General features: G+C 42.0%; 1 protein-coding gene across 4 annotated transcripts in view; it reads left to right on the forward strand.

Moving 5' to 3' along the window:
- SYT6 (synaptotagmin 6) overlaps window positions 1-24,396 on the forward strand; it is a 258,819-nt gene that overhangs the window by 104,114 nt on the left and 130,309 nt on the right. For 3 of the 4 annotated variants that reach the window (XM_060231185.1, XM_060231184.1, XM_060231187.1), the window contains exons 2-3: window positions 8,882-9,218; window positions 21,229-21,787. In XM_060231185.1, coding sequence (XP_060087168.1) covers window positions 8,882-9,218; window positions 21,229-21,787 — 896 coding nt within the window. The remainder of the gene's footprint in view (window positions 1-8,881; window positions 9,219-21,228; window positions 21,788-24,396) is intronic. The other variant, XM_060231186.1, reaches the window with a different exon arrangement.

The raw sequence follows: 24,396 nt of genomic DNA on the forward strand, positions 1-24,396 counted from the left end.
AGAACAGCTCTGAGAGAACTGTGATTAACCCATGGTCACCCAGCTGGCTGCAGGAATCAAACCCAGTTCTCCAGATTAGAGTTCACCACTCTTAACTACTACTCCAAAGAGAAAACCATGCAAATTTGCAAAAAAGGGCAGAAAATTAACATTACTATGCAGTTGCGCTTTGGCATCGGTGAAAATAATTGGAGAAGGCAATGGCAAACCACCCTGTAAAAAGTCTGTCGTGAAAGCATTGTGAAAGCAACATCACCCTAGAGTCGAAAATGACTGGTGCTTGCACAGGGGACTACCTTTATCTTTTATGCAGCTGCATTAGGGCATCGGTGAAAATACCCTCTCTTGATTTTTTTTTCAATTAGTGGCACAAGACTAAAAAAGTTCTCCAGAGTTTCTGCCAGAAGACTCCTCCCCCATATAAATTGCAGCCCTGTGCAAAGCATGGAGAAGTTGCAGTCGACTTTGCATAGATATGTGCACACATACACACATTGCCAACTATCACAGCTTGCAATGTCAGTATCAGTGGGTTCTGTACATTCCCCATATTATGAGATTACATGGCTCCCATTTTTTCACAGTGGCTGATAACACAGCAGAGAATTCTCTAGTGCTTTACGATGTGGAAAAGGGGGCGTTTCAGTTGCTTGTCAATTTCAGAAAAAGTCTGGTCAATTTCAACAATGGATTTTCTCCATTTGCCTGGCTCTTTTCTGAAACCTGGACCACAAGGATTTAAATGGAAGGTGTTTGCTGGATACTACTGCAAAATCCAGAGGCAGTGGTCCGCCCTCTCCTGAAAAAAACATCATTAGATCCGGCCGAATTGGCACACTATCGGCCGGTCTCAAATTTGCCCTTTCTGGGCAAAATTATTGAGAGGGCTGTAGTGCTACAGTTACAGAGTTTCCTGGAGGACTCTTCCGTCCTGGACTCCCATCAGTCCAGCTTTCACCCTGGTCATGGGGTGGAGACAGTACTGGTCACCCTGGTGGACGATCTCCAGCAGCATCTGGACCGAGGCGGCTAAGTGATACTGACGTTGTTGGACCTGTCAGCTGCGTTCAACACAGTTGACCATCAGTTGCTGATTCACTGCCTTGCTGACGCAGGGATTCAGGTGTTGACCTTACAATGGCTCTCCTCTTTTCTCCATGGTCGGGGACAAAGGGTGGTGATCGGGGGACAGACATCCCAGAGACACCCGCTTAACTGTGGTGTGCTTCGGGGGCGGTGCTCTCCCCGATGCTATTTAACATCTATATGTGCCCCCTTGCCCAGATTGCCAGGAGGTATGGGTTGGGTTGCCATCAGTACGCTGATGACACCCAGCTCTATCTACTGATGGGCGGCCGGTCTACCTGTACCCCAGAAAATCTGGACTCGGCGCCGAAGGCCGTGGCAGGGTGGCTTAAGCTGAATTGACTGAAGCTGAATCCGACAAAGACAGAGGTCCTTTGCCTGAGCCACAGTGGCTTGGGAAGGGGACTCCCCCTACCAGCTTTTGATGATGCGCCACTTGTAGTGCTGCCCAAGGTCAGAAGCTTGGGGGTGCTACTGGAACCTTCATTGACAATGGAGGCCCAGATAGCAGCCACTGCCAAATCTGCCTTTTTCCACCTTAAGCGGGCAAGGCAGTTGGTTCCTTTCTTTGACCGTGGCGACCTGGCAACTGTGATCCACGCTACAGTCACCTCGAGATTGGAATACTGTAATACCCTCTACATGGAGCTGCCCTTGTCTCAAATCCAGAGACTGCAGCTGGTGCAGAATGCAGCGGCTAGGCTGTTACTGGGGCTCCCCATGCGGGAGCACATACAGCCTGGGCTGCGGGAACTGCACTGGCTGCCGATAGTGTACGGGATTCGCTACCAGGTGCTGGTTATTACCTTTAAAGCCCTATATGGCCGAGGACCTGTCTACCTTAGGGACCGTTTCTCCCCATATGTTCCCAAGAGGGTACTCAGATCAGGGACACAGAACCTGTTATCAATCCCTGGGCTGAGGGAGGCAAGACTGAAGATCACTCGGGAGAGAGCCTTCTCTATAGCAGCCCCCTGTTGGTGGAACCAACTTCCAGAAGAAACAAGAGCCTTGCGGGAACTTGTTCAGTTCCACAAGGCTTGCAAGACAGCTTTATTTCAACTTGCTTTTAATGGATAGCCACATATGAGGGTACTCAAGAAGATTGAAATTACTGGAATGTATTATTATTATTAGCACCAAACTGTTTTTAAAAATGTTTTAATTGTTTTATTGTAAGATTTTAATTAGTTAATATTTAACCTGTAAATGCTTTTACTGTTGTGAGCTGCCCTGAGCCTGCTTCAGCGTGGAGGGCGGGATATAAATCCAATACAATAAAATAAAAATAAAATAACAGGTGCACTCAACAAATCATCGGCCCATCATATGTCAGTCACCATCTCTGGGTTCCCACTGGCTGTCCCCCATCTACTGCAGGCCTAGGAACACTGAACAAACTGCCAAAACAGTCTTATCTCAAAGACAGACATATTTCCGACACTTCTCTGTGTCTTCTCCATCAACCAGAAAGGGCTGCTGATTTACTGCAGCCTCACAAAGTATTTCCTCAGAGGACATGGCAGCTGCCTCTTTCCTGTCAGTCCCTTCCTCCTCCTCCTCCTCTCAGCCTCGTCACAGGACAGATGAGGATTGGGCCACTGGAGAAGCTGCTAGCCAGAGGCTGTTGCTCAGCAGTAAAGGGAGAGCCCTCAGCTGAATATTATGCCTTAGAGTCCACCCTCCAAAACAGTTATTTTCTTGAGGATGGGGAGAGAGATCTGTTGTCTGGAGTTCAGTTGTGATCCCAGGAGAGGGTGGGTTTGAAGAGGGTTGGTCCCCAAAGGTTGTTCTTTTCCTAGGTAGAAGCTACAGGGATGGGGGGCGATGATGGAAAGCTGAAGTCAGATCAGTAGAAACTTTTCTCCAGAAAATTTGGTGCTTGAGATTTTGCTGCTTGTTTGTGAATGATATGTATTAATATTATGCCTCTCTGAGGAAAAAGGCATTAAGAAATGAGTCCTTAAGTTGACAGTATTTGTTAGAGGCTTCAGTATGTCCTTTCCACCTATGAAACAATTCTTTAGTATATGATAAGAAAAACTGACCAAGAAGATACATTTTGAAGCACTTTATTGGAACTTTTAAGATCAGCACAAGCACTTTTGCACCTTCTCTGAAGGCTAGAAACTGGAAGAATTTATTTGCAAAGACTTATTTTTTTAAAAAAATAAAATAAAATTGGATTGAATTGAATTTGCTATACTTATAAGGACTTACACAGCATTGCACTTTATTCATATCATTCTGTGTGGATGAAATCAATGTTGAAATCGTTACATAATGATATTTTGAAGCAATATATTATAGTTCTTTAGTTACTTATATTCACAGCATTTGGTTTTTGGCTAGCATATTTCTACCATGAATCTCTTTTATGTATAATCTCCAGGCGAGGGCTGGAGATCACTCAGAATTACAACTACTCCCCTATATGGCAGAGGTCAGCTCCTCGTGAAGTGTCGGGGGAGTGAATGTTTTCACTAGGGTGGGAGGGGAGACAGCAACGGTGTGGGGGCATTTGCTTAGAGCCTCTTTCTAGACCCTGTTGTATTTTTATTCACAACAGGCTTTATTCCTAGTACTTTATATTTTGTTAACTGCTCATGTTCCATTGACTTTTATGGAAGTGGTTAAACAGTCGTATAATTAACGCAACCTGTATGAATAAGCCTTGGTAAATCAGATTTGTTGTTCCTTTTGTTGCCTTCAAGACTAATTTGAAGACTGAGTTTCAGGTACTGATGTCCATATTGTCAATATATGTCCATTGGTTACTGTGATGAACTGCACTTTTAAATGCTTAGAAATGCTGTACAAATAGGTGAAGGACTGTGCAGGGTTAATTCTTCAGAAACAAGAGAGCTTTGAGTGAAAGGCTGCTCCAAGAGATCTGATTGGTTAGCATCAGATGAATAAAGACTTCTTAACTGGATGCTGAGGGGAATTCAGTCTGATTTTAGCCTTAGCTAAGAAGAGTTGAGTACAGACAGTTTCAGAATTCAGGCCTGACTGAGAGCAGTTTAAAATAGGTAGGAGAACTGGGAAAAGTTGGCAAGAAAGTCTGGGAAGTTAGGTGATGACTTCCATTTGGACCAAAGAAAGGGAATAGATCTTCAATGAGAAGAGAATTTCCCTACCCAGTTCAACAGGGAGTTAGCTCTGAAAAGTGCGGAGATCCCTGGTCTGGTGTGCCTAGAAACTAAAAACTCAAGATGAGTACTGTGTTTCTAGAGAAAGGGTCTGGGTACTAGGAAGAGTGTACCAGCCTTCTGGATACCAAAAGAATCAAAGAATACTCAAAAAAGTGCACTAGAGCATTTGTGGAAACACTGGAACAAAAGTCTCTGAACATAAAGATTTACATCACTGTGAAAAGCTTAAGAAACTCGCATTAGCCTGAAACATAAGAACTGAAGTCTGTGCATATAGTGGTTTTACCTCAGAAATTTTCATCTCTTGATTTCACCTGACCTTTCCCCTCTATGTTAACTAGAATATTTTATTTTTGAATTTCAAAATGCCTTGAGTGCTATTTAAGTTGTTTAAGTTAAAGTGGGCTCCTGATCCTTCCCTCAGGTTCCTAGGCTGAGCCAATGGCCAAAGCACCATACTTACTATGACAGGATGGGCCAGCCAGAGTTCTTCAGGAAAGAAGAGAACACATGACTAGGGCAGCTCAGTCAGTAAAGGGAATGAAAAATGGAGGGAAAATCTTGCCTCTGAGGGAAGTAAGTGGCCGGGACTGTCCTTCAGATTTCTGAGTTTTTTGTCACTATTTATGTTTCCAGTGTATACTCAGTGTTTGGGGGGTAGGGAATGAAATAATTTTTGTGTCACTAATTCAAGCAGGAGGGAAGAGTTTCAGTATTCCTAAGAACATTTGTAAAGGAAACTAGAGTGGGAACAAGGCTGATTTTCCATGTAAACCAAGTTCTTATGAGGATGTATTCTGATATTGAGAATGCTGGGAAACTTTCCAGGGTTTAGCTTTCCATATACCAAAGTGGTGTCTTTGCTATGCCGAGGATGCAATTAGTCAAGTCTCTCAGGAACCTCTCCCTGTTTATCTTGTGCAGTCCTATTCATTATTAAATAAGAAAACAAAACACATTTTCTTATTGAGTTGCAATATACAAGCCCCAGGCTGTGATGTAGATGAAGAGGTCTTGATTCTTAAAGTGGCTTTTTATGTGGGACTAGTGGAAGAGAGGAACAGCTGATGCAAGTTTTCAGCCACACAGGGACCCATCAATGTCTATCTTTCCATTCTTGGCTAGTAACTAAATCAGCTAACAAACTCTTGGGCCTCTGGCTGTTTAACTGTGCAGTTAGAATGCATGTTATGTGTCCAAAGCTCTTCGAAAACTGGCACACAGATTAATTTGACAATAACAAATTACTACACTTATTTCTGCAAATGACACACACACGCAAAAAGTCATTCAAGGCTGAGTGCACTGGAGCCTGGACAAAGTGCAAGGGTTCAGTCAACCATGAGTGCAAGGGTTATCACAACCAAACTTGAAGCAGAAAGATCACATTGTAAAGCCAGGCGGTGCTATCAAATTCCTTTGCCAACTTGCTATGGAAATCAGCAGTTTTGGTTTTACATTACTTGGGATGAAAAATTAAGTTCACATCATGTTTTATGCTCTTTTCTTCAGTCCTCAGTGTTAATGTTTTAATAATGCTAGATCCAAAGTGAAATCTATGTTCAAATGGAATAGTCTTGATAGAAAGGCTTTGCATTGAAAGGCAAAACATATTTTTAGGATTATTTTCATAGCAGCTCTAATGAAGAACAGATGCAAGTTGCCTAGAGAGTCTGATAGAAGCTTAGTTCCCTAATAAGGATAGATTTTGAGTGGTTCTTTTTTTAAAAAAAATTGCTGTTGGGGAGAGAATGGAGTATTTTTTCATGTTCAGGAAAGCAGAAAGCTGTTGGCATAAGTCAAATCTGTGAACTGTGCAAGCTATTTTCTGATAGGATTACCAAAATTTATTGTTTGAGACATAAGTAAATTAAGAAAAAAGTCATCATCATATGTCAGATCATTACAACCATACAACTGTTAGTTTACTATCATTACTAGTTCAAAATTCATCAGGAGAATATATTTGCTCTTCTCATTTAAATCAGCCTTAGTGTACATGTTTTTTGAGGGTCATACCATACCTTACCTTTTCAGCACATATTCATGCTAAATACATAAGAAGGACTATGAGACTAACTATTAGGCCACATTATATTATTTAGGCATTTTCAACTTATCCCAGAGAAACAGGTAGTGCTATATTAATAATTCCTCTGAACCATCTTGGAAGCCAAGAAAATCTAAGGGCTACTTAGATACATGCATGCATCTCAGTTGAATTTTACTATACATTTGATGAATGTAACAGCTGACACAAATAGTATTTATGTTTGAGGAAATCTAAGCATTTAGTCTGGGGTATGTATATCTATGTAAACTATATACCAGGTAACACTGAAAATTACAGTTTACACGTGAAAAAACATGTGCAACTAATTATGAGATATTATGATGTGGTCATTATCATCCAACCATCCAATGAATTTCACAATTAATATAGTACTCCTTATCCAAAACCAGCATTTTTGCCACTGTACCAGACCCAAGCCTAGTCTGCACATGAAGCAGAATGCAAAGACTGCAGAAGGATGCTTGCATATGCAGCCATCTGATGAGGCAAATAATGCCCTCCATGCTGTTTCAGGTTGAGAAAATGGTATGAGGGGAGATAGATGCCCCTCCACACAACAGTCTTTATTACAGTTGGGGACACTTTATGGGGAGTTCTGCTGGGTATCAGCAGTTGCCATTCTCTATGCAGAACATGTGCCAAACATCATGCCTAATTTGGTCCTTAGGCGCTTTAACTCCTGAAGTAGAAAAATACAAATGGTGTATCCAGTACTAAAGTACAACAGTATATTAAAGAACTGACAATTTTATGCCTCTTAATGATGACCCACACCTTATTCCTGAACCAACTGCCTTACATTGACCTAAACAATAATCTAAATGGCTTTTGCCAAGACAACTGTATCTATCCTAACCCTTTACCCATCTGTTGCCACACCAGGACAATTTCAGATTGTATGACAATAATCAATTGCTTCCAAGATATTTGTTTTCTTCTGTGGAGAAGTTAAAAAGTTAATTTTTTCACATTGTCTGAGCTTTTTCATATGCCAGCAACTTTAGAAGTTGCTTTGTTTTTAGAAAACAGGGAACAATTTTTTATATCAAAGTACCTATCTTGAAATGACAGCCTTCTCTTCACATTTTTTTTCAGCTGGCAGTGTTCCAGTTTTTATTTTGACATTTTCAAAGGAAGGCATCTTGTTTCCAGAAACCTTTTTGACATGTTGATTTTTGTGGTTTTTCAGTTAATAACCAAATGATTTAAATTTTCAGCCTGCCCTTTCTACTAGAGTAAAGGTGCCTCACACAATTTATTGCTGAATAGATTTCTAGTGGTCAGAGAACAAGTGCCCTGTATTGTTCCGTGCTTAAAAGAAACAGAATAAATGATGTAAAATAAGAGAAAGTATAAAAATGTGCAGAGTGTATACATGTTGCAGAATTTGGTTTTTCATTACACAATAAGAATGGGCATGCCCAAATTTTGACCAGTTCAGAGTTTGCAAACTGAGGTTCATAAACTGACAAGCCACAATGAACTTCTCCAAAATTTGGGGGACAGTTTTGGTGGTTTGGACCCTTCATGAAAAACATCTTGGAACCATTTAAACCTTGCTTTGAGCTCTCTGTGACTTTTCACAGGGAACAGAAAGCAGTTGTTTAAATGGCTCAGAGCCATTTAAACTAATGGCTGAAAGGCAGGGAGAATTCTCCCTGCCATCTCAGCTGTGGGCTCCCTCATGTGGCCTGTTTTAAAGGGGATGTTGAAGGGACCCCAAGATGGAGCTGGCAGGGAGAGCTCTTCCTATTGGCCTAACTGTGGGCTCCCTGAGACAGAGAGTTTTCCCCATCAGCTCAGTGGTCTTGGGCTCTCTCCTGCAGCCCCTTTAAACTGGGCTGCATGAGAGAGTCTGCAGCTGGGATAGCAGGAAGAGCTCTCCCGACCATTTCAACTGTGGGTTCCCTCATGCAGCTGCTAGTTGCCTCCCTAAGGGGATAGTTACATGGTGGCTAAATGTGGGAAAGACTCTGTTCACATGTTACAGTAAATGCACTGTATATGGGTGTGTGTGCATGTTTGTAAAGAAAAAAGCCAGTGTGTGCACTTTGCAAATGATAGTGAGGGCCAAAACCTGAATAAATGTGTGGTTTCAATCATGCATTCATGTACATGCATTCACTGTAGCATTAGAATTACTCAATGCATATGTAAAGAAAAACCAAGTTTTCATTGTACATGCATTAACTGTAACTTGTGAACAGGGCTGTGTTGATTTACTGGTTGTATGCATGCAGCCATTACTAGACAATCAGAGTACAAATTACACAGAGAGAATATATCTACAGTCAGCTTATCTGCACATAGATTCTATTCAGAAGCCCTGGTCAATATGAGGAGCTCAAAAAGAGGTCCAGGAGGCATAATTCTGTTTTCCTCTTCTCACATTGTTTTCCTCTGGATTTCTTGTAAACTGTGCAAAGGCTTCTGTTCTTGTCCTTCTGGGTTTCTCACACTCTTTTCTTTTCTCCCTTCCTTTCCTGCTTTCCTACCTGTTTCTGACATCTCTTCTCCACTCTCTGCCCAATCCTGTTCACCACTGTCACCTTCTCTTGCCCTCTAGAGCTCTCCATCAGCCTCCTTGCAGTGATAGTTATTGTATGTGGACTGGCCCTGGTGGCAGTTTTTCTCTTTCTTTTTTGGAAGCTGTGCTGGGTGCCCTGGAGGAATAAGGCTATTTCGACTAACACCCCCACCTCCCAGTTTTCAACAGAACACGAGAAAGAGACCATGGCTGACAAGCTAAAGGACACAGGCACTATTGGTTTCTTGGAGGCAGCTGTGAAAATAAGTCACACATCGCCAGATATTCCAGCAGAGGTCCAGATGTCCATGAAAGACCACCTCATGAGGCGTACACGGATGCAGAGGCAAACAACAGAACCAGCATCTTCCACCAGGTGAGTGCTGAGTGATCCTTTGGTTACTACCTATTGGCTTAGACAATTCAGGTATGTTTTTCTGAGATGCTGAAGTTGAAGAGGGCCTCTAAAGCTAGAGACAAGGGAGAAGTAATGCCTACCTTGCTGTACCCAGCTCTGCTCTACTGCCATTTACGAGTAAGAATCTGACCCTTAGGGCCAAGCAGAGAGATATTTTCCCAACAACCATATTTGGAACATCTCCATGGTTGCTGATGTTTTTGTCATTTAATTATGATTTCCCCTTATAACTGTCTCTGACAACCCACCCCCCATTGATTAAGAGTTACTGGTTAGGTTAGATTTGATTTAGTAACTGTGAAAGCATTTGCTTCAAGTAAAGCCTTTGCAAAATTCAGATTCATCTGAATGCCAGTCAAAGCATTTGACAATAGTTTTCAAATGACTAAAAGTTTAACTTGGTACTTCAGCTTGAGATGGAGACCTTCCAAATACAAGCCCTTATAAAACATTACTTTTCCCCACTGGTGGAAAGGTTAAAGGGGGAGGAATGAACCGTACAATGAATTAGTAGCTGTAGCTACTGCTTGGGTTAATAGATGATGTAAGAAACATACTTTTCCATAGTTCCGTAGCCTGAATTTATGGGCATTCCAGTCATTCCAACCTGAGACTGATGAACAGTCGAGAAAACCAAGAAGGATCAAGAGTGATAGCAAGTATTCAGTGACAACCTGGAGTAAATAATGTGTTCTGCATAACAGAAGTATTTTAAATCTGTATTTGCAAAAGTGTCCACAGCAGTGCATTTCCTATTCCTGATGGAGATATAAAAACACCACTTTGGAAGTAAAGAAAAGATGGCTAAAAGTTCTAGAGAGTACAGAGAAACTGTGAGGAATAGTAAACAAAGTGTTTTCTGAAGGATATCTGCCTTCTTTAACTTAGATATATTCCTTTCAGATCTGACTTTTTTCTGCTTTATAAAACACTGGAAGAGTGATCCCCAAAGAACTCATTTTTAAAAATGTAAATGAAATTCACCTGATTGGATGATCTGTAGGACTATCAAAGAAGTCTAGTAGTCAAGGAAGTCTAAGGCTGTGAAAAATTAGCATCTCCACTGGGGCCTTCAGATCAAATACTTGTGATCTCTGTTCATTGCTTACAGCATAAAGGAAAGGCATCTACAGGTGTTCATTTCTATAGCACTAATCCAACCCCATGAGAATATCACATAATCCCTAATATTCATTCTCATAAGAAAAATGGAATGTTGGTTTGTGTTACACATACCCAATCTAGAGTCATGGTCAGAAATTCGAACTCTGCATGAGGTGAGCCAAGTATGGTTTGTATGCAGCTAACTGATCATCCGATTGCTCCATCATGTGGTCAGAATTATTTTTAGCATACAATGAGAAGAGTGTTCAAAAACATTATCATTACTTCCATAGGCATCATAGAAAAGGCAATACAGTCTTGTGGCATGTTAAAGACTAATAAATTTATTGTGGTATTAAGTTTTGGTCATATTATTCTTTAACATTTATTGAGCTTCAACCATGTACTCTGGAGCAGCTGCATAACGGAGCAGTCAGACTAATGCTGTAGCTAGTGTAAGGTATATTGAACTTATTGTCATCTGGGGATCCATTTCTGATTATGTTTTTAGTAAAATAAGCTCTCAGGTTTTGACCATACTTGTATAAGGAGTATGTGGCACTACTAGCTCGAATTTATCAAACCCTATTGTTTGATGTAACGGGCCACCTCTTATGTAGATGTCTGAGTCAATTTCCTTCTCAAAAACAAATGTTCCTGGCACTTTTTAAATCATTAAGCAATTGTACTGAAGCACTTTTACACCAAAGCTTTGGCTGACACACATCTCCTGGCACTGGAAGAGACTCCCCTGACTACATGCTGGTCCTGCCAAAGACTGGCTTGATGGTGAACCAGCAGATGTAATATATCAGTCTCCCTATGGGTTCTTGATCTTAACCAAAGAGGATTCAGCCCCTGTTACTGTTACTTGACCTCATTGTGTCAAGCTGTCAATATGCTTGTGGCCACTTTAATTTTGTTTGGACTCAGGGAGGCAGGAAGGGATATCAGTGACATGGCGTACTGTCAAATGGAATTACAGCCTTTTGCTCTCTTTCTTGCTTATGTGGCTCAAAGCAGGAATAATTAGATAAATGGAATTGACATATCACTCACTGAACTGGCTAAGAGGAAGCTGCATCTCAGTGTTCAAGATCAGCCGCTGCCTTGGGGTTACTACAGTCTCATATGGAGAAATGAAGTGTGAGAGTTTGTTACAATAAAAAGGGGGGGAATACAAGAATCTGGAAGTAGAGGGAAGCATGGAATTTAAGAATCCTTTCCTGTAATCACTGACACTTAGTATCTAACCTACAGAATCATTTCAGCAGATTTGGACTGATTTAATCCATTGCTGGAGCTAGGCATGTGGTACAGTGGTGAGACATGTCCAGATGTCCTATCACTTTCTGATGAGCAGAGTGAAGACTACTATGTTAGCTGCTGAGGGCAAACATTGCTCATTTTTTTATTTCCTTGCTTTCTGGAAGAGGAAGAGAAGATGTGCCCAGTTGTCTTCAACCACCTATTAATCTAATCCAGTGTTTTTTCTCCCAACCCTATGTTTCTAGGTAGCCCATAAGGAAGTAAGAGGTCTATAGCACTAATGTGTTTTCATTGCTCAGAGGTATATTGCCTTCTTGTGAAAAAGATTTCATTTTGATATTATGGCTAATGGCCATTGGTGAGGTTTTCTCAATGAACATATCTAACCATCTTTTTTTAAAAAAAATCATATAAATTAGTGGCCATCACCACATACTGTAGTAGTGAATACCACAGTTTAAAAACTGGTTACCTTGACTATAAAGATCAGAAATTTTTGATTTGATTAGTTTAAGAACTGTGAACACCATCCAGTCCCAATGATTTGCTAATCTGTCAGTTCAACATTCTTTGTTATGTCTACTTGGCATAGTCCCTCAGATGTTCCTCAGATTTTTCCAATGTAATGACCCAAAGACGCATTTTCTCTGACAGCCAAGAAGCTGTTGCCAAAGGAATGAAAACTCTGTGCAATGTCCCTGAAGATATTATCTGCATACCTCTCTGATTCCATCACTCTCTTCAAGCCAACCTCAAGGGAATGAATGTTCTCTAAAATCTAGGAGCTTGTTGCACTGGTGCTGATTTTATGCCTAAACTCTGCTCTTAATGGAGTGTTGGTGCTTCCCACAGAATATGAACCAGTAGCCTGTGATAGCTTCAGATTACTCTTTGTGATCCAAAAGAAGGCATAAACACAATATAAACTGAGAGAACTACGTATTCTCCAATTTGAGTCTACTGTGTATTATACTGGCTAGATTTGTGCATTTCTGTTGTTATTTCTAAAAATTAGGAGTTTTAATTAGTATGATTAATATGAAAATGAAACAAATTCCCCATTTATAGGGGGAGACCATGATTTTCTTTCTTTTTCTTGGTTTCTTTAGTAATTGCTGTCTTTGTCACTATTGGTTTCTCTTTTACAAGGCAGGTGGTATTTTCCTGATAAAGACGTGTTTTTTAGGTGGAGGGAGGAAGAAATGTCTGGGCTTTCATGACTGGCTGCAAGCTGTAGCCACTCGGATAACATATATGTGTGAGATATCATGAGGACATGGGGGGGGGGGCTTTCCTTTCCTCTCTCCTCCCAGTGCCTTCCTTGTTGTACCAAATTTCTTGCAGCCTGCATTCTCCTATTTGCCTGCTGCTAGAGATGCTAGCCTTCAGTTGGGGCCTGCTGATTTCATAGAATTACAGCTCGCCTTCAGACTACATTGATCAGTTCCCCTGGAGAAAATTGATGTTTTGGAAGGTGGGCTGTATGGCATTGCACCCCACAGAAATTGCACCCCCCAGGCTTTACTCCCAAATCTCCAGGAGTTTCCCAATCAAGATCTGGCAACCCTATCCCTTATTCCCTGCCAGTGGCTAAGGTGGACCTGGCAACCTTACCTGTTGCTCTTCAAATATTATCCCCCATCCAAGCAATAGAGAATAGACTACTGTAACACCCTTTACATGGGGCTGCCCTTGACTCAACTTCAGAGGCTGCAACTGGTGCAAAATGCAGCAGCCAGGTTGTTAATGGAGCTACCTGTACGGGAGCAAATTCAACCTGCGCTGAAAGCATTACATTGGTTGCCTGTGGTGTTCTGGATTTGCTTCAAGGTGCTGGTTATAACCTTTAAAGCCGTATATGGCCTGGGACCTGCCTACCTGAAGGACCGCCTTTCCCCATACATACCCCAGAGAGCACTACGATCAGAGTCTCAAAATCTCCTTAAGATCCCTGGACCGAAAGAAGTTCGATTGATCAGCACTAGAGTCAGAGCATTCTCGGTAATAGCCCCCACTTTGTGGAATGCCCTCCTCGAAAACATCAGGACCTTGTGGGACCTGCCACAGTTCCGCAGGGCCTGTAAGACCGAACTATTCAAACTCGCCTTTAATGGTTAGGGGGAGGTGGCTATTACCTTCAGCACTGACAATCTCACTGAACTAATATAATGGAAATCAGAAGCTTGCCATCTTGGATTTTTAATATGTATGGAAATTTTTAATATGTATTTAATTTTAATATGTTTGTAAATTGCCAGTGTTTTAAAACTGTTGTTAGCCGCCCTGAGCCTATCAGGGGAGGGCAGAATATAAATCTGATAAACACACAAACAAATAAATAAATAAATAAATCTAACTCAAGATCCTTCCCACACACAAGGCTAACACTGGCTACAGCAGGATTCCCCAGTGTGGTGCCCATGGGCACCATAGAGCTTGACAGTAGTTCCCTTGATGCTTGCCAGGCTTTTGAGAAAGCTTGCAGGGCTTGTTCTTGGCTGCCCTCACTTCAACAAAAGGCCTTCCCATGGCTGCAGTAGTAGTCACAACCAGTGTAGGATCAGGAGGACTGGTAAAGCACCAGGGCTTTTGGTTCCATTCTTCATCAGGCTTTTCTTCTTTTTCTTCTCCCTTCTCCTTCTTCTTCCCCCTGGGCTTCCATTCATAGAATCAGAGGACCACAGAGTTGGAAGGTACCTTCAGGGTCATCTAGTCCAACTCCCTGCCCAGTGCAGGAAATTCACAAATACTTCCCCCCTCCCACACACACACACGTGCATTCCCGGTGACTCCTGCTCCATTCCCAGAAGATGGCAAAAACTTCAGGATCCCTTGCCAAACTGGCCTGGAGAAAAATTGCTGCCTGACTCCAAAGTGGCAATCAGTATTCCCCTGAGTGTGAAAGAAAGGGCCACAAGAACTAAGCACTGATGCAACCCTTCCTGCCCTCCTTCTCATGATCTGCCTAATTCACAGAATCAGCATTGCTGTCAGATGGCCCATCACCTACAGCGGTATCTTTTCATCCTTCTTTTATCCCTTTTCTGGGATTCTTTGCAAAGTGAGAATGTGGGTACAGTATTAGACTCTGCCTCCTTCACCAGGGATTTTGAGTTTGGCACTGCTTTCTCACCAACAGTTTTGGATTGGTACTTACCACCCCCTCTAAAAATTCCAAAGTTCCCCATAGACTGAGAAAGGTTGGGGAGTCCTGGGCTAGAGTATAACTCTTTAAGTATGGAAGAACGCAGGCTTAAATGCTCACTGACAGTGCAATCCTAATTAGAGTTACAGCCTCCAAGACCATTGATTGCAATGGATTGAGAAAGTTGTAATTCTAATTAGGATTTTCCTACGGGTGTCTTTAAGAAAAGAGACTGGATTTATACCCTGCTCTTCACTACCTGGAGGAGTCTCAGAGTGGCTTACAATCTCCTTTCCTTTTCCCCTCTCCACAATAGACACCCTGTGAACACAGCTGGTGTGTCTGTTAGGCAGCATGAGGCAGATGCCTGGAGTGTGGCCCTGGAAAGAGGATGCTGGTTTTGACGAGGGAAATAGTGAGCTTGGTGCTGGTTGCCACAGGGCTTTCGGACTTGCATGCCACTTACTCGGCCCCTCGCATCTGTGCTTCCAAGCACAGATGTGGGGGATGGAGTGATGGCATGCGTGTGTGCATGTTGAACCCGAAAGTCCCATGGTACCAGATACTGAGCTCACCTTGCTGAGGAGGCAAGGGGTGGCAGGGACACCCAGCCTGGGACACCGGCTTTGTGCCAGCACCCCAGCCCCGGTGCTGCCTGTGATGTAGGTGGAGCTGAGGGAGCTCTCCCATAACTGCTCTTGAGCAGAACAGCTCTGAGAGAACTTGTGGCTACCCAGTTGCATCAGCAGGTGCATGTGGAGGAGTGGAGAATCAAACCTGGTTCTCCCAGATAAGAATCCGTGCACTTAACCGCTATAGCAGACTAGTCAGTTTGACCTCCTATCCTGAATCAACAAAGTTGTCATTCAGCTTAAAATGCTTCTCAAAGCTCAGTGGAAGATGCCACAAAGTGGTGGAGAGCAGGATGGATATAATACCCATCCCCAATTACATAGAATCATAGAGTTGGAAGGGACCTCCAGGGTCATCTAGTCCAACCGGTTGCACAATTTAGGAAACTCACAAATACCTCCCCCTAAATTAACAGGATCCTCATTGCTGTCAGATGGCCATCTAGCCTCTGTTTAAAAACCTCCAAAGATAGAGATATTAACTTAGTTGTTAGAGTGAATTGCACACACAGAGACAGAACTATGTAGATGTATGAGAACCAGTTTGATGTAGTGGTTAAGAGTGTGGACTCTAATCTGGGAGAACCAGGTTTGATTCCCCATTCTTCCACATGCAGCTGCTGGGTCACCTTGGGTCAGTCATAGTTCTCTTGGAGTTGTTCTCTCAAGAGCAGTTCTTGATAGAGCTCTCTCAGCCCCACCTACCTCAGCAGGAATTTGTTGTGGGAAGGGAAAGGAGATTGTAAACCACTCTGAGACTCCAAGTGAAGGGCGGGGTATAAATCCAATCTCCACCTCCTCCTTTTCTCCTGATGATGATGATGATTATGACGATGATGACAATGACGACAACAACAACAACACTCTTTAGGGATATCAACCAAAGAACACTGCCAGTGTCTGCTTACAACCAGCCATGAAGGCTGCAAATCACCTCAGAAGGTTCTTATTTTAAAAAGTCACAAAAACAACAGAACTCTACTGGCAGATGTATACCTGCTTTGCTCCATTCTCATTTTCATTAGTCATTCACATCCATTAAGCTCACTTGCTGAAGTCATGAAAGCGGGAGAACATAAAGTAGTATCAAATACAATTAGAAAAGTTCTCCCATGAATTTTAGAGAAGTCCTGCTGTTATTAGGACTACACAAAGTTGCTTTTGTAATGCATTTTTCCTTCATCAGACATATGTTAAAAATGGCTGTGAAACAGGAAGCAAAGGACATGTTCAGCATTTTGGGTATGCTTGTCATACAGTCCTCAGAGTGCATGCTTGCATATTTAAGCCAAGCCCTTGGGGAGACAGTTCAAGTCTTGAGCAGCTTCCACTATTCTGATGTCTCATTATACTGACTATTCCAAAGTCAGAGGTCAGGTTTGTTCTTCTCCTTCTGCCCTGATACTTTCTCCCTTAGCAATACTATATAACTCAGTGTTTTCTCAGACTTCAAAGTAAATATACAATAGTAAATTAAACATTCTAGACCTTTCTGTACTAGGAAACGCATGGCATGCTGAATTTAAAACCAGCACTGTAGGAAAGCAGAGAGCATGTTATAGTAGTACAGAAAACATGCATCTCTTGCTCCCTGAGACTAATTCAATTTGATTAATATCTTTTAGATATGTAGTACTCTTTTGAAAACAAGTAAATACATAGGAAAGTATGGTATCAGACACTAGAAATGGGTTGTGTCAAGGGGTGTGCACGTAGCATAAGCCAAACTGAATAAACAGGGGTTTTTTTGTTATTTATTCAGCTGAATAATTGGATATTTATTCAGATGAATCTCTGATCTGTATTCAGCTACTGAAACAGCCCCACCCAAATAAAAGCCAATATTGTTCAGCTTTTATTCAGGTATCTTGAGTGAAGGGAAGGGGTTTAAACCCTTCCCCGAATTGGGCCACAGCTGCAGTGCAACTTTGCCAGAGAAGGGAAGGGGGTTAAAGTTTAAATTCCTTTCATCCCCTCCACAAGTCAGGCCATAGCCATGACACAACTCCAGAGAGAAGGGAAGGGGTTTAAAGTTTAAGCCCTTCCCTTCCCATCCCATCCCATCCCATCCCAGAGTTGCACCACAGCAGCATGACTTTGGGAGGGGATGGATGGGGTTTAAACTTTAAATCCTTCTCTTCTCCTTCAGAGTCATGCCACCGCTGCAACCTGACTCCAGGAGGGAAACAGTTTAAAGTTTAAATCACTTTACTCACTGAGTACACATGCACAACCCATGAGTGAAATTCTCTATTATACACAATGGGTTTCCCAGATACTTTTGGGTATCCCAGATACTAACCTGAATACCAGTACAATGTCAATACAGATATTCAGGGGTATTTGGGAATATCAAATATTTTTGAGTCCCAAACACCAGAATCTGAATTAAAAAAAAAAAGATTTCTTCTTGCACACCCCTAGTTGTGACTGACTACATTTTTAAACACTTAGCAGTGCTGTGTAAACAAATAAAGACATGTGTAAACAAATAAAGATTCTTTACAGAAACAGAGAGCCTTGAGTGACAGGCTGATCCAAGAGATCTGATTGGTTAGCATCAGCTGAACAGAGAAAGTTTTCTGAATTGCACATCGAACAGAATTCAGTCTGATTTCAGCCCTAGCAGAGAAGAGTCAAGTACTGACAATTTCAGAATTCAGGTCTGACTGAGAGCAGTTTAACACAGACAGGAGAACTGGAGGAAATTGACAAGGATATTTGGGGAGTTAGGTGATGACTCCCATTTGGGCCAAAGTCAGGGAATTGATCTAGTGAGAGGAGAATTTCCCTACCCAGTCCATCAGGGAGTTAGCTTGGAACAGTGCAGAGATTCCTGGTCTGGTGTGCCTAGAAACTGCTTTTAGAGACCTTAAGAGTAAGTTAAAAACTCAAGATGAGTACTATGGTTCAAGAGAAGGGGTTTGTGTACTGGAAAGAGTATACCAGCATTCTGGAAACCAACGGAGTTAGAGAATACTCAAAGAAAGTGTACTGGAGTGTTTGGGGGGGAAACACCAGAACAAAAATCTCTCAACATAAATATTTACATCTCTGCGAAAAGCTTAAGAAACTCTCATTAGCCTGAAACATAAGAACTGAAGTCTGTGTATATAGTGGTTTTACCTCAGAAATTTTCATCTTCCGATTCACCTGACCTTTCACCCCTGTGTTAAATAAAACATTTTGTTATTTTTGAATTTCAAAATGCCTCAAGTGCCATTTAAGTTGTTTAAATTAAAGTGGGCTCCTGATCCTTCCCTCAGGTTTCTGGGCTGAGCCAATGGTCAAAAGTATCATACTGTGACAGATGGGACAGCCAGAGTTCTTCAGGAAAGAATACATGACTAGGGCAATTCATTCAGTAAAGGGAAAGAAAAACAAAGGGAAAATCTTGCTTCTGAGGGAGGGAAGTGGATGTGGCCATCATACTAGGCATGGCCTGGCAACCAGCAGGGGACTTACCAGAGGGAGGACCTCATCAGTAACTTCATGCACTGACATTACTCCCCATCCACCAATGGGTGGTTCCTACCACTATTCAGCTGAGTTATCAATGTGTGAGAAAATCAAGGGTGATCTGACATGCTTATGTCACTCCCCATCTGCCTAGAAGTGATGCCAACATGTCAATGCTAGCATTTAGACAATACTCAATGGTATAATAATAGCTTTTTGCCCAAATCTAGACTGTCCCTAATGATGCACTTCCAAGAACATGTGGAGTGATGTCAGCATAAAGGATCACCCTTAAGTTTCCCACCCATTTTTCCTCTGCTGCCCTGTGAAAGTTGGCAGGAACCATTCAATGGTAGCGCAGGATCCCCCACCCACCAAGGGGAGTGATGATTCTGAGATAGATACATACTGTGTCAATATTGGAGATAAAACTGTTCACATTATTATGATGGTACATAGGTATTGTATTATGACCTGAAGCTTGTGAACATTTTTGCAAGATGGAACATTTTTTACACAAATATTTTGCTCCTAACAGTAAGTACTGACTTTCATAGTACTGGTTATCATAGGTCTAATTCCTAGAGAAAGAAGGAACCATAAGTGCTTTCATTGAATACAAGAATGTTCCACTCCAGCACCTTCCTACTCTAGGAACTAAACCCATCCCAACCAGAATAAAAGAAAGTAGTCATCATCTTTTGTTAAGAACCATAATATTTGTATAAATGTAAAGGTTCTCTCTAGCTGAATAGGATGCACAGAATTATTGCATTTCAGTCATTGAAAAATCAGTTTCACCAGCACTTCATTTTCAAATATTTAAGCCACCTTGTGAACCAAACTTGGTTAAGGTGTCTGGAGCATAAATATTACAAGCAAATAAATACATTCTGGACAAATCCTCAAACAAGGATTTCATCAAGCAGGATTTTTTTAAAAATGGAAGAGAGATATTACACGCTGTGATTATACAGACACATGTTTGCCTCCTGTGTTGAATCCCTGTCAGTCTTTGTAGATTATGTGGTGCTGGACAGAGCTGATATCAGATTACATTGTCAGCCTTCTGAAGAAGCAGCTTTTTGGAAGCTAGATTAAGCTGAGAGACGACTAGCCAAATGTCACCAAATGAATTTTACTGCTGAATAGGAATTTGAACCCAGCTCAGCGCCAATCTGACGCACTAGCCCATGAGTGTCAAACATGCGGCCTGGGGGCTAAATCAGGCCCCGTGAGGGTTCCTATCAGCCCCCCAAGCAACTGGCTGTCATCTGCTTCCTTCTCCCTCTCTCTTGCTTCTTTCTGCATCACAGCTTACTTTGCCAGGCTTGCTCAATTGCACAGGAGCTATGGAGCAAAGCCTCTATTTCTACTTTGGTTGAGGTTCTTCCCCAAGGGGGGAAGGCAGAGCTTGTTTTGCCAGCTCTTTCAATCACATAGCAAATCTACTGAGCCAAGCCTCTCTTCCTTCTGTTGGCTGAGGCTCCTCTTCCCTGGTCCCCTGGGGAAGGAAGGAAAGAGTCAGAGCTTCTTTGTCCAGTTCCCTAGATCCCATGGGAGGAACAAAAAGAAAGCACCTTTGACCAATGAGTGCTAACATTTTAAGCATATTTTAAGGTTTTTTTAAAAATTGTGTTTGTGTCCTTTATAAAATTTATATCTTTGTTACTTAATCTTAAATAGGTACATACATGGCCTGGCCTGACATGGCCCAGCCTGACACGACAACGTCTCATTTATGTCAGATCCAGGCCTCATAACAAATTAATTCGACACCCCTGCACTAACCACTTCTCCACACAGGGGCTGTGGTGATCCCAATTTAAGTTATAGGCTGAAGGAAAATTCTTTTCACGTGTTAGCATAGCATAGTCTGGATCCATGGAAGAAAAACAAGGCAAAGAGTCAAGTCATAGTCTTTGATACTTTCACTTAGGAGGGAGAGTAGCATCTTTAAGAGTCCATGGACTTTCCATGTTCTTTTGCTTTAGGATGCGGAATTAATCAACATCCATCCCTCAGTCAAATACACAGAATACCTGGAGAGAATCAGAAAAAAAATCAAGTTGAGCAGCAACTTAAAGATTAGCCAGATTTCGCAAGGTATATGCTTTCATGAGTCAAGGCTCATTTTGTCTGATACAACTGAGAAAGAAGATCCATCAGCCCTTATATTCAGGTCAGAAGATAGGAGGGGTGTTAATAAAGAAATTACAAAAAGGCTGTTACACAAAATTATAAAGAATTAGTTTCCCTTGTGCTTCTGTTTCCATTTTGTACTCTAGTTCTCACTGGACTGGCACTCAGCAAGACCACCTCCAGCATTTATAGCACATGATCTTCTTATATCTTGCAGGCACATTTCTTTCAAGAGGCACCTGCCCAGGCAGATGCATGTCTCCAGTATGGATTATGGCACAGAATCACCACCAGTAGCAGAACAGCCAACTTGCATTGGTCGGATCAAGCCAGAACTGTACAAGCAGAAATCTGTAGACTCTGAGGACCCCAAGAAAGAGTCAGAAAAAAACTGTGGGAAAATAAATTTTTCTTTGAAATATGATTATGAGAATGAGACACTGATTGTGCGAATCCTCAAAGCTTTTGACTTGCCAGCCAAAGATCTCTGTGGCAGCTCTGATCCCTATGTCAAGATCTACCTCCTGCCTGACAGGAAGCGCAAATTCCAGACACGTGTACATAGGAAAACTCTCAACCCCACATTTGATGAGTGCTTTCAGTTTCCTGTACCCTATGAGGAGTTAACCAATAGGAAGCTCCACCTTAGTGTCTTTGACTTTGACAGGTTTTCCAGGCATGACATGATTGGGGAGGTGATCTTAGAGAACCTCTTTGAGGCTTCGGATCTTTCTCGGGAGACCTCCATCTGGAAAGATATTCAGTACGCCACAACTGTGAGTATCAGCTGTTGCTGTGAATCCATGCACAGCGGTAAATAGTTTGCTGTGTGACAGTGCCATGACTCCAGAGGCTGTGGTGCATATTGAAGTGAGTGTTGTAGATCATCATCAGGAATGTGGGGGAAATTGTGTGTAGAACACATTAAGACCATAAGGACACACAGACAGCAGGGGTCTGAACCCAGGCCTTCGTTATCTTCTGTATTAAGCAAAACTGTGGACTCATATTTAGTATTGCAATCCTGAAAACTAGAAATTTATTTTTAAAAATAATGCTGAAACAGCTAGACTCTACATTGTTATATGCCATATTTTGTGCTCCAAATTACAGAGTCCCAGAGCTCCCTGTTAATGGTAAACAAATGGGCAGTTGAAGCAAACCAACCGTAACAGAGAATGGTCTATTAAAGAGATTTAAGCCTGAAGTTTGATTTGCTGATTCAGTTATTCAAACTTCTTTGTTTTCCAAAGGCTCAAATCTTTAGAATCTTTTCTTCATGGAAATGTGATGAACCCATATCTTTTTCCAAGCAGCACAAAGGCAAAATTGTATCTGGAATACATAGTCTCCTTATCTAAATGGCTGGGCTTTTTTAAAATTATTTTTTTTATTATCACTAGCATTTCAATTGACTCTAACTCTACCTCAGACCAAGAAGTAGCTCTCTGTTTGTTGTTGAGAGGAAGCCAAAAACCACAACTGCCCACTCCTATTTCTTTCTCCCTAGAGTGATAAGAGGAAAACATGGCAGATGGCCATGTTTGCATATCAGTGACAAGCACCGATCTTTCTCAAGATGAAAGCAGTTTCTTTCTAAGTATCTGAGGTCACCTTGTGTTCATATTGAGGTAGATCATTCAGTTCCTCCTCATGACAGAACAAAGGTAATACTTTTCCAGAGTGGGAGAGAAAAAAAGGACATACTGATATTTGGGTACAGCTAGCTTGCTGACAAGTTGAAGATAGTTGCAAGACATTGTCCTTTCCTAGTTTTGGCTTGGATGAACCTGATATTTAGACACAGCAGACTGGTCTTGATAGCACAGGACAAGGTAATAGGCTAAAACTTTTGAGGCTGCCAGTGCTAAATACTAGGAAGAACTTGCCAATCTTTTGATTCTGGGTCACAAGAACATTGTGAATCAAGTGTCTACAGCATCAAAAAGAAAAAAAATGTGACATGAAGGACAGAAAAGGAACTGTTTTGAAAGTCACAAGGAGAAAGAAGGAAGAGTCTTGCCTGTGCTGTGCAGTTTTCAGTAATCATATTTGTATGGTCCCAAATGGTAAGCTGGAAGGAACAGGAGAGAGAAAAAACTAAGGAGGAAAGAATGAGAGAAAACCTGAGAAGCAAAATTTGTGTGAATCGATCCTCTTTAGAGGAGGCTGATATCTTTTTTTTCTGTGAAGATTTGCTTCTATTCCAAAAAGTTACAGGGAAACAATAAGTCCCCTTCCTCTCTGACTCCATCCTGTTTATTCCCTTACTACTGGAGACTGAATTTACTGTCTCTTTTTTTGCCATTAATGTCTTGCTAGTTGGAGAAGAGCCCAATGCAGTTGTCCATCAGTTTGCATGAACTACTCTCCATTCACTTCTGTGGTGACTTGGAAAAGATGGAGAAGTATGTCCTTTGCTAAGCATTCCCTGTTTCATCTCTGTCCTGGACAAAATTGACAGGCCACCTGAGATTAAATAACAACTGGCTGAATGCTGCTGTTTTAGGCCTTCTTGCACTCTGGCCAGTTGGCAATATCTTAGGGTTGCCAGAGCCCCCACCCCCAGTGGAGATGGGGGTTCCCCAGCATCAGGCCCTACTCCCAGCCACTGACCACCTGGCTGGCAGGGGGTGGGACTTACTGGGAGAAAGAAGAAGGCCTAGGCCCCATAGCTGGCATCACACAGGAAATGATGTCATCATGTCAGTGATGTCTTGGTGATGCTCTGGTATTCAGACAAAAACTCTATGGTAGAAGCCAATTTTACCATAGAGTTTTTGCTCAAATACTAAAGTGTCCCCTGGACATCACTAGCATGATAATGTCACTTCTTGTGTGATGCCAGTAATGAGGGCTTTCTTGTCATAAATCCCACCATTTACCACCAGTTGCCAGGAGGACCTGGCAACCCTACTACATCTTCCTTATGAAGCTCAACTTCAGAAACATAAAAGGTTCCTTTTTGCATGAAGGTTATGTCCCTGAAATGGGTGTTACAATATTTTTAAAACCAGTGTGGTTAAGTCATGATAGCATTGGATAAGGATTTAAGGAGAATCACGTTCATATCCTCACAGCCATGAAGTTCTGTCTCAGCCTATCTGTTCACGTTTTCCTTTAAAATGCTAGCAGCACTGTAGGGGAGCATGTTTCTAATTCTATCACCAGGGGTCATTTTGTAGAAAAATAGTTGGTGGAGCTCATTAGCATAGCTCATTAGCGTATCCCCCAGCCAAAAGCAACATGATGCAAGGAAGGAGAGCCCTGGGCGAATGAGGTCTTTTTGGGCTGGCTAGAGATCTAGCATCATCCTCGCCCCCCAGTCAAAAGGCCAGCAAGCCACCCACTGCCCAAAATCCCATAAGAAGTGGAGAAAGGATGG

Source organism: Heteronotia binoei, chromosome 2 (assembly GCF_032191835.1).
Source record: "Heteronotia binoei isolate CCM8104 ecotype False Entrance Well chromosome 2, APGP_CSIRO_Hbin_v1, whole genome shotgun sequence".
NCBI lineage: Eukaryota > Metazoa > Chordata > Lepidosauria > Squamata > Gekkonidae > Heteronotia > Heteronotia binoei.